We start from the raw sequence: 11,087 nt of genomic DNA, 5'->3' as shown, positions 1-11,087 counted from the left end.
CAAACCTGTGACTACAGCATGCAGAGCAAATGTTTTGCCGCTGAGCTACAGGCCGTTGCCACCAAGAGGTGGGACATGGAAGCATATGCATCCCTTTCGGTAGGACCATCAAGAGTGTTCAGCTGGGGCTGTGTACCACGCCACACATTTAAAACACATGGCTTCCCCCAAAGAATCTTGGGAACTGGTTTTTAAGGGTTGCCGGGAACTGTAGCACCGTGAGGGTTAAACTCAAATCCCCACTCAGTTATGTTGTTCCCTGGGTGACTGGTCACTTTCTCAGTCTTACTTAGCTCACCTCCCGTTCACCTATCTTCCTCCCTCTGCCTTCTCCATTTTGCCTCCCGGGGCTGAATTTTGTAAGCCCAATGGAGGCAGAGACCTGTCCTCTTGTATTTTGTTCAAGGCTCATGTTAATTGGCTGGTGGTGCTAGACTCTCTTCTGAGAGCTGCTTTATTTCAACATAAAACTTAAGAGCACTGAATGCTTTAAGGAGAGCCACTTGTTCCCTTCTGAGTGTGAGTTAGTCCACTGCTAATTCGGAGGAGCTTCATTTAGAAGCCAGCATCTGCAGGAGGACTGGGATTTAAAGGGAGTGCAAGCCCAGAGGCGTGCAAGGCTGCCTCCAACGCATACACAACACGAAACTGAAAATCTGACAGCTTGGTAAATATAACCAGGAGAGGGTGCTCTTTTAAAGCAAATAAATGTCTCTTCCACTGACCAAAGGCACAGTCGCCTTGCAAAGCAACCTGTTCCAGAAAAAAATAATTAAAATATTCCACCTTCAGGAACTTAGAAAGCTGTCTTCTGTTAGGAAAGACCCCTCTAACTCTGCATTGTTTACACACGGACTGGCAGCAGTTATTCCTTGGATGTTATGGGCAAAACACCCTCATTTCAAGGAACAGGGTCACACATTTCCCCATCCAACTGTCTTTGTAAAGCCAGCCCCATAAATGCTGCCTGATAAAAATTGTTAAGATGAAAGTGCACAACAGAGAGAAATCTGGCACACACGTGGTCCAAGGTTACTTTTTAAAACCTTGTGCCTTGTGTCTTTTGCCCTTGCCTGTATGCATCCAGTCTCTGATGGTTCCTTCTATGAGTTCTTTGAAGGGAAAAGCTGCAAATATTCAATTTCTCCAGCAAAGAGAAGTTAAATTTGGTGTGATTGAGGATGGCAGGCTCATCAGAAGGATGAAGATAACATTTCTTGTGTTGTTGAGACAAGACTGCAACCACTCAGGCTGTTAAACATTCATCAGTGTGGGGCAGATCTGTTCAGACAACCACCTGGTTTAGAAGTCATGTAGGGATTTTGCTTCATAAGGGGGAAAGCAGGAAGAGAAAAGCAGAAGACGTCAACATGCCTCCACTTACACAAAGTACTCCTCTCTTGTAAATAACCAGTACCTGTAAGCCCATGGATAACTGCAGTCCTTTCCCACGTTGCTATATGCTGGGTCATCGACTAGATTCTGATGGAAGAATGGGTCACTGCAGGCCCACCTGGCATGACCAAGAGTTATGGGTGATTGGAGTTGAAGTCCACTTATATCTGGAGATCCACTGGTTCCCCATCTCTAATCTTTTTAAAAAATCTCTAGTTCTCATGGTAAAAAACAAAAATAAAACAAGTTCATATAGGTCCAAGCTGCAGGTGCTGAACTCTCTGAAATTCTGAGTCTGGCAAGTGGCTGCTCCTCGTGCTTCAGTTGTTTATGGAGCAATGAGGACTGGTTCAAACCCAGAGCATCTCTAGAGAAATGCAGTTTCTTACTTCTTAGCATAATACTAGTCTCTTAGCATTTCAGAAACTCAGGAAAGCTGCAAACAAAAGAAACCCTTTTAGCTGCCTGGCGATTGTGATGGTGGCGTTGGTGTCTACCTTCAGCACCTTCCCTTTCCTGCTTATGCTCCAGTTGCCAGCACTTGCCCTCCTGCAGAGACTGAAATCCTGTATGAATCAGAACAGGAGCAAGCCCAGCCCCCCCCCCCCCGCCGCCGCCGCTTGCATCCCAGAGTGTCAAGATCTTGCCAACTGCTCAGCTGCCTGCTCAAGGATGCTGCACCTGAAGGTCCAATTTTTGGATGACTCCCAGAAGATCTTTGTCGTTGATGTAAGTGGATTTTCTCACTGTTATTAGTTTGTTATTGAGACTCTTGGAATGTCTCTGAGCTTCCTAGCTGCTGCCTCATTTTGGCATTTTAAAAAAAAGTGAAATCACAGTTAGGTGGCAAAGGTGAACATGTAACGAGGGGTAGCTAACGCTCTTGGGGGGTTGTAGTGTTTATTGAACAATATGGAAAATTTAATATTTTTTGCAATAATTCCCCGTTTTTCTGTGATACGGAAAGGTTGAGTGAACACTAACAATAGTGTGCACCAGAAAATCTTTTTAACGGAAAACGTAAACATGTGTCTGTGTGTGTCAGTTCAAGAGGCTGCCAGGGGGAGAGGTTGTTGGTAATTTGTTTTCCCTTTAAAAAAACACCTCTTTATTATAGAGAAATTGAAAAATAAAATATTTTTGGAAGAAAGCTATATCACTTGCTCAATAACATTGAAACTTCTAAGGAAGACTGCATGGAATTCTTTGAATTCATTTAATATATATTATTGCAAAATCAATAAAATTATTTGAAAGAAAGGAATAATTAGAAGCAACAATTAAAATAATGTTATTTAACAATATTAAAATGATAGGCTTGCCAAAAATCAATATTCAAATATTGAATCTAAAGTGTAATCACCATACAGAAAATTAATTCTGTGTTAATGTGTTGTTCTTAAGCTGTGCCTTTTAGTGTGGCAAGTATTGGGTTGCTGTTCTTCCTTGTTTTCAGGATTCTAATGTCTTATCTTAAACTTGTTGTCTCTGTTACCCAGTATCTTAATCAAAGGAAGGCACTTCAAAAAGCTCTCATTTAAAAGCAGCTTTATATCATCAGGTAAAAGGTCAAGTTAAAATGTATCCCTTTCAAAACCCAATTACCTCCATAGGTTGGTTATATTGTTCTGTTTCTGATTAAATGTAGACATCTTGCAACATGCTTCTCTGCCTGCCTTTTTCCCAAGCCAATGAAAGACTGGGATATAAAGCCTCAGTTGGTAGAATATGAAACTCTTAATCTCAGGGTTGTGGGTTTGAGCCCCGTGTTGGGAAAAATATTCCTGCATGTCAGGGAGTTTGACTAGATGACTCTCAGGGTCCCTTCTAACTCTGCAATTCTGTGAGTCTATGTTCTGCCATGATCTCTCATCTGGGTGAGGTTTTATTTGTAAGGAGAGGTAGGTGCAAGATAATATCCAGATCAATAGTATGGAACACAGGAACAAGGAAACTGCCATCGGTCCATCCAGCTCAATGTTGTCTACACTGACTGGCAGCCGCTCTCCAGAATTTCAGATGGGGTTCCTCCCAGTCCCACCTGGGACCTTCTGCATTCAAGGCACATGATCCTCCCCTGTGGCTTCACTTCTGGCAAGTTCATGGGATGCAGGGGTCAGAAAAATATTTGGGTTTATTTTCTTTCTCCTTCATCTATTGAGCAATATTTTTTAATATATATAAATATTTTTATTCATTTTACAATACGAAATTATAAAAACACATAACAAAATTTTTCACAAATACATTATTTTGGACTTCCCTCAGCTCTCCTGTGAATCCTCCGTTTTAATTCTTGCTTACACATTTCCTAATTTAATATTGCCTTTTAGAAAAACTTCCCCCTCCCTACTCCCTTTTTTACAATATTTCTAATATTCTCCTTCACAGAACTTCTTGCAAACCGACAAACGTTGTTTGTTCATCGCATATACTTTTCAAATAATCTACAAATTTACTCCAGTCCTCGGTGAACCTATGGTCCCGTAGATTCCAGATCTATTGAGCAATATTTATATGCTGCTTATATACCACTTTACATAAAACAATATAAAGTGTTCATTAAATATACTGATAAAAATGCATTGTTGCTGTCGCAGCTTTAAAGATCTCCTTTAATACTGCAAAAGTTTGGAGACACAAGATGCAAAGAAATGTTTTTTTAAAGGTTGCTAACAGTGACAAGGAGCACATCCTGTCTGGCTGTTCTCATTTAGAAATGTAAGGAATCTCAACCAATAATCAGTTGAATTTCAGCTTCTCTGTACCTCCAGCAGCTTTTCGCACCTTGCCCCTCCATATCTGACCCAGACATCATCGTTTTTGCTCTGCACAGCATATTATTGCAACAAATAGGTTCCATTAAGGCCCTGTCTTTCCTTTTCAAACCTCTGAAACCCCCCCGGCACATGATGCACTTGGAAGCTAAATGGCTACAATAAATGAGAATCTGAATTAGCGAGTCTTTTGGAATAGAAAAGGGGCCTCAGGTTATATTCCCAACCAATCTTTCACAATAACTAGCTTTGTGGCTCTTGTTAGTTACAAGTCCTGGATGAGGTCAGGAATCTCTTAGTGGATGTCTGGTAGGTTTCAGGGCTGGTAAACAGGACCAAACTGGCATCCTGAGAATGTGGGTTGCATTGGTCTTTAGAGAGCTCTGCATGGGTGCAGTCCAGCCTTTTCCGACCCTGCTGGCTCCCAGATGTTTTGCACCACAGATGTTTTGAGAGCTGTTGTCCAAAACATCCAGAGGGCACTGGGGTTGGGGGAGAATGGTGCAATGCAACTTCATATGCATCTGCACCAGGATTGCCGAAAGCCGAAGGAACTCCAACTATAAACGTCCCTTTAACACATGCATGCACATGAAAGCTTATACCAAGAACAAACTTAGTTGGTCTCTAAGGTGCCACTGGACAATTTTGTAATATATTCCCTTTAACACATTACTCCCACAAAGAAGCTTCCCTGAGTATAAGTGGCTGCAGAGCTTGGGCATCTGAAGAAGTGAATTCTCTATTCATGGGCCCCTGCATAAACTGGAACCCTGGGGTCCTGCATATGTGGAGGCCTAAACACACCGAAGGTCAAAACATATATGGTTCCAATATCCACACATCCAAGCTTGACGTTTGGGCATAGGAAGGTGGAGAGATGTGCAAGGAGTGGGGCAAGGTGCCACTTCCATGAGGAACCCCTGCCCAGTAAATTTCTCTTTATGTTAAGCTTCAGGGCATGGTGGTTTGTGGCATTTTTCAGCAGCTGAAATGCTTGACGATGATGGAACACTTCATATGAACACTCAAAGGGCTGCACTCGTGGCAGAGTGAGTGCTTTGCAGGCAAAAGGTCCTTGGTTCAGACTTTGGCATCTCCAGGAAGGACTGGGAGAGAGGCCTCTGCCTGAAACCCTGGATTAGATAATACTCAGCAAAAGGCAGAATTAACAATATGGACTCCAATACCATAGCAATCCAAAGAGGCACAAGACAAGGATGCCCACTGTCTCTCTTCCTATTCATCTTGGCCCTGGAACCCCTAGTAATCCAACTCTGAGCATCCCCAGGTATCAAGGGTGTGGAAATAAAAGGTAAAACCTATAAACTAGGGCTCTTCGCAGACAACCTGATGGTCACTACACCAGACCCCATAAACACAGTAACCTCTCTAATCAGAGAACTCAACACATTTGCAATAGTGTCAGACCTACAAGTAAACTTTGCAAATTCTGAGGCTGTCACCAACATCACAAAGTTAAAACTGCCACACCAAATTCAAATACTTAGGGGTACAAAGAAACCAGAAACCTCAACAAACTATATCTCCACAATTACAATCCCCTGTGGTGACAAATCAACAAAGATTTGAGGAAATGGAACAAAACCAACTTCAACCTCTCAGACAAAATAGCCATGATCAAAATGAGCACCCTCCCACAACTAACCTACCTATTCCAAACTCTCCAGATAAAAACTTGGCAAGCCAAAGGCCTACACTGTCTAAAAGACTTCTACAAAAACAACAGACCCATACCAACACCCAAATACTTTGGCTAACACACCATAAACTACATGCCTTCTTAAACAATCCAGCAGTAAAATCAGCAGCCACTTAGGCCCTTGACCACCTTCAAAACCTTCTCCTCAGAGCAGAGGGACACAGCAAAAGGATGGTATCCACAATATACAAAATACTGCTCCAAAACCCAACAACCCCCCTTGATGCAATCAAATAACAAATGGGAGCACGGCATAGGTTACAAAATTAACCCCACACAATGGACTACAATGTGGTCTAAACCTCCCTTTAAGTCCATCTCAGCGATGGTACCTAACACCACAGAAACTGACGCTGATACGCCCAGGAACTTCACCAAGATGTTGGAGAGGCTGCACATCCACAGGCACATACCTCCACATGTGGTGGGAATGTCCCAAAATCCAACCCTTCTGGGCAGCAGTCCTACAAAAAACTAACAGTTATTAGAACTCACCCTGGAATTAGCCCTACTGAACATCTTCCAAGATCATAATGACCATTCACATTATGCAGAGCTTATAACCCACCTGCTCTCAGCAGCCAGAAGCCTCATAGCCAGACACTGGAGAGATCTGTCAGGAGTAAGCATGGACCAGTGGTATCAAATTGTATGGGAAACAGCCTTATTAGAAAAACTAACCAATAAAGTGAAACTGACATGGGGACAAATAGAAGAAGACGCCTTCAACCCAGTATGGCTCCCCTTTATCACATACACAGGCCAACAAGACAATGACAAGAATCCACCGACAGCATAGGAATCAATCTTTTGATTTACCTGACCCAACAAGCCCCCCCCCCCCACAAATGCAAACAAACCCCACTGCAGCCAACCACAGACAACCAACCACACCCTGGGACCCTAATACCTCTCACTATACCAAGACAATGTAATAAACGAACAGAAAGAGAACCTACCCAGTTGATGCTGACACAACCCCCCTCCCCCACACACACATTATACAAAAGAATACGAGCCTCACCACCCCACCCCTCCTCTCCCCACTCTTCTTCCCCAACCTTATACTGTACTCAACACTAATGTCTCACAACGGAATGGATTAGACACCCGGCAAGATGGCGACGTGAGCGGCAGCCTTGTCTTATGCTCGGTAAAGCTATGTTTTTACTATCTGCTTTGATGGGTTCTAAGGGCTCTAAGATGCCTTAAGGCGTTTATTTTAGAAGTTTTATGGTTTAGATTATTTCTACTTCTCCCATAAATCTGCAAGAAAACGCGGCAGATAAAGACTGTTAAAGGGAGTAGGGCTCATTAACAGCACAACCTGCCCTGACCCTGCTATTTTGAGAAATTTTCTCCCTATTTTCTTGCCGACATGAGAGGGAAGAAACGCCGCAGGCAGCATTCCAATGAAGCTACGAGCACTGCCAAAAAACAGACAAATATCAGGGATTTCTTGCCTGACAATGACCTAAATGAGATCTGTAGAAACTTCCCCATAGCAAACAGCTATGAGGTCCTTGCTCCCAGTACTACTCATGAGGAGCCTGCCGGCATTGTGGATGGCCCACAACTAGCCTCGAGCCTGTGTATGAAGGAACAGATGGAACAGACTCTTGAGTCCCTGCAAAAAACTTCACCTGAATTATCCCAGTCACCAGCCCAGTTAAACAAGGACCGAGAGGCACTGGAACTGCTAATCTGCCAGACTGAGTTGATAACACATACCATCACCAACTTATATAAAAGGCTGGATGGGATCGAAAAGAAGCTTGAAAAAGTCTTTGGCTTGTTCAGTTGCCCCCCCTCACTTCCTCAGCTTAACAATATTGCAAACTCCGCTCACCCCTGCCCAAGTGTGCAGGCCAACCTTGCACAAAAACAAGTGAGATGCCTGCCCAACCAAGTACAAAACTCAAGTCTGCAACTCCAGAACAGCAAACTTGCAGTACTGGTGGGAAACCACCCCTTGAATTATAACAAATGGGCGGATAAACATTCGGTCACAAATTCCCTAACCCAACTGCTGGGGCAGACATTACGCCCCGTAGATATCGTGGACATCTCATGGCTGCCTTCTGGACCTTATATGAGACGTATGGTTATTAACTTTAGATCTGCCCATTTCGTTGCAAAGATTCTAAAATTAAGAAACCGTACAAGAAAATGGTACATCTATTTTACAAGGGTATTCACCAATCTGACCCGTACACCGCTATGCACCAGGATAGGTGCTGTCTGTGTTGATGCCGGGCCTGTGCGCCATAAAGAACAAATAGACGGGGGAATGGAGCCGGGATCTATTACCCCACAGGGAGTGGCAAGCCTGCCCGCAAATGACTTAATTGATTTCCTACACCCCCCGCTTGGTACCCTGGTCTCTACGTGCAACGAGCCTGGCATTGGACTACCCAAGCAAGACCAGTCTGAAATGCTCTCGTCCTCATATGCCTCGATGCCGGAATTGGAGGCTTCCATTATTCTAAGCCCAATACGCAATCAAGATCCACAGCTTTTGTCAAATTTTGACCCGCTAGCAGTACCGACGCAAGATGCAGCTGTCGACCTGCTACCTGTACAGCCTATACGGGTCGGCAAAACCCTTGCTCTGCGAAAACCAGCTGAACATCATGATACATCAGCTGAACAACATGATATTTGTAACGGTGTCATCGAAGATCCTCTGGGCCAAATCAACCTATTGGCCCCTCAGTTAAAGCTATCACACCTATCTAGGGACCAGCTACCTCAAACCTGGAACCACCAAGCAGGGCAGATAGAGGAGGAGCCCAGCTCAGGAGCCTCAAACCACCGGAAAAGAGATTGACTGCCACTATTTCCACCATCACCCTATTTCCACATTCTATCCTGGAATGTGGCGGGATGGCTATCTAAGCAGGGTGACGTCGACCTTCTGGATTTCCTTACAAAATTTCAGATTTTATGTCTACAGGAGACATGGTGTCTAGATCTCCATGTCCCCTCTTTACAGGGATACGAAGCCTTTGCCACCCCTGCGATAAAACCAAATTCCCGAGGCCGACCTAGTGGTGGTTTAGTCACTTTTGTTTCTACCAAGCTAAAGTGCAAGGCCCGGCAACAGCAGTGGGTGAAGAGTAACAATTTACAAATCTTACTTATTTCTAGCAGTGAAGGAGGAGATTTCCTTTGCTTTAATATATATATCCCTCCCATAGGCACCCCTCCCCAGTCGTCACAAATCTGGGAAGATTTAGAGCTATGTTTGGAGAAGGCTGAACTAGAACTCCCTGGCATGGATATCCTGCTGGCAGGTGATTTCAACGCCAGGATAGGAAATGACATTAATACGTACTGCTCTAAATCTCAGTTCCTGCCAGAGGCAGATTGGTTTATTCCCTGGTCCTCTGACGATAAGGTCTTGAATAAGGCAGGCATTACATTAATGGAGACTGCCTTCAAACATAATTTGTATAATTTGCATGGTACCCATATGGACAGGTCAGGGGGTTTCTTTTCTTTTCTTGGACCTAGAGGTGCGAGCGTTATTGATTATATCCTGGTCTCCCCAAAACTCTTGGAGAGGTCACAGGGCTTCAGGACTTTCAATAGAATTGAGAGTGATCATCTTCCTATATCAATTTCACTAATTCCCCGTGGTTTGGAGGATCCGCAATACCGCAATCACTGTGCAGACCCACCTCCAACTCTGGCCCTTCGTAGGCGTAAATGGAACAGCGACCTGGAATCTAAAATCAAACTACACCTGCATTCATCAGACTTACTGGCCTTGAGAGACCAGTGTATCTCATCTATTTCTGACCCCTTTTCAACATTTCAGCAGGTCTCAGAGTCGCTCTTCCCACTACTCACGAATTCCAACCCTCCCAAAAAACAAAACAACTTGAGGGCCTGGTTCGACAAAGACTGTAGGAATCTAAGATCTTTGCTTAGGAAATTACAAAATAAGGTAAAACAGGAAGGGACCCTGTCCTCATTGGAAAACCTGCACAGGTGGCGTTCTCATTATAAAAATACTCTAAAATTTAAGAAATCCCTCTACAGAAAGGAACAATGGGAGGCACTTGACAAAGCGATCAAATTGCGGGACGACAAAAAGTTCTGGGAAATAATTGCTCAGGGAGTTTCACCCAAAGGGAAAATTGTAACCAACAGTATTTCATCTAACTTATGGTACCAACATTTTCCCCGGCTATATACAGCTCCAAACATTGCTAAACCGAGCCAGTTCCCTCCTCTTAAAAACGATCTATTAACGGGCTGGGATCCTGTTACCGAATCAGAATGTTTACAGCTAATTAAAACACTCAAGAATGGCAAAGCTCCCGGTGAGGATATGATTCCTCCTGAGGTGTTTAAACTAAATGCCCAGTGGTGGGCTGCTATTTTGGCCCAACTTTTTACGGTAATAAATGATATATGCAAAATCCCAGAAAACTGGAAACTGAGCCTGGTAGCCCCCATCTATAAGAAGGGAGACCCCCAAGACCCCTCAAACTATCGCCCCATAAGTCTCCTGGACATTGTGTATAAACTTTATACTCGCTACCTGCTAAATAAACTGGTTGACTGGGCTGACCACTCTAACCTGCTTAATCCGGAACAGGCAGGGTTTAGAAAGGGCCATAGTACAACAGGCCATTGTTTGGTACTACAGACAATGATAGATAAGTATACAAAGGTACATAAGAGCAAACTTTTTGTGGCTTTTGTAGATCTCACATCCGCTTTTGATTCAATCTGTAGGGACAAATTATGGCAAAAACTATATGAAACAGATATTGATAGACGACTTCTCAAAATACTTAGAGAGTTACATTCAGACACCACAGTTAAAATCAGAACTGGGATGTCAGGCAACTATACTGACCCACTGCCACTGGGGAAAGGGGTTAAACAGGGCTGTTTGTTAGCGCCGTTCCTCTTTAATTTCTATATAAATGACATTGTTCAACATATGGCAAAGTATAAGTCATCAGCTCCTGCCCTGGAAGGCAAACACCTGAATATATTACTATATGCTGATGACATGGCTGTCATGGCACTTACTCGAAGGGGCCTACATAGCATGCTGGAGGGGCTCGCAGCTTATTGTTCCCAAAACTCTCTAAAGATAAATTATGACAAAACGAAAATTGTGGTATTTACTAGAGCTCGCCACACATTTAGATGGTCTTTAGATGAACACA

At 43.6% G+C, this 11,087-nt stretch overlaps 1 protein-coding gene across 2 annotated transcripts in view; it reads left to right on the top strand.

The window, feature by feature from the left end:
* The first annotated feature begins 2,021 nt into the window (after window positions 1-2,021).
* The window catches only part of FRMD7 (FERM domain containing 7), a 50,729-nt gene continuing 41,663 nt past the window's right edge, over window positions 2,022-11,087 (top strand). For both annotated transcript variants that reach the window (XM_080990356.1, XM_080990355.1), the window contains exon 1: window positions 2,022-2,124. In XM_080990356.1, the coding sequence (XP_080846482.1) occupies window positions 2,068-2,124 (57 nt within the window). In that variant the 5' untranslated portion in view covers window positions 2,022-2,067. The remainder of the gene's footprint in view (window positions 2,125-11,087) is intronic.

The sequence above is a fragment of the Podarcis pityusensis genome (assembly GCF_964106645.2).
Source record: "Podarcis pityusensis genome assembly, chromosome: Z".
NCBI classification, from domain to species: domain Eukaryota; kingdom Metazoa; phylum Chordata; class Lepidosauria; order Squamata; family Lacertidae; genus Podarcis; species Podarcis pityusensis.
This window is presented reverse-complemented; position numbering and strand designations above follow the sequence as displayed.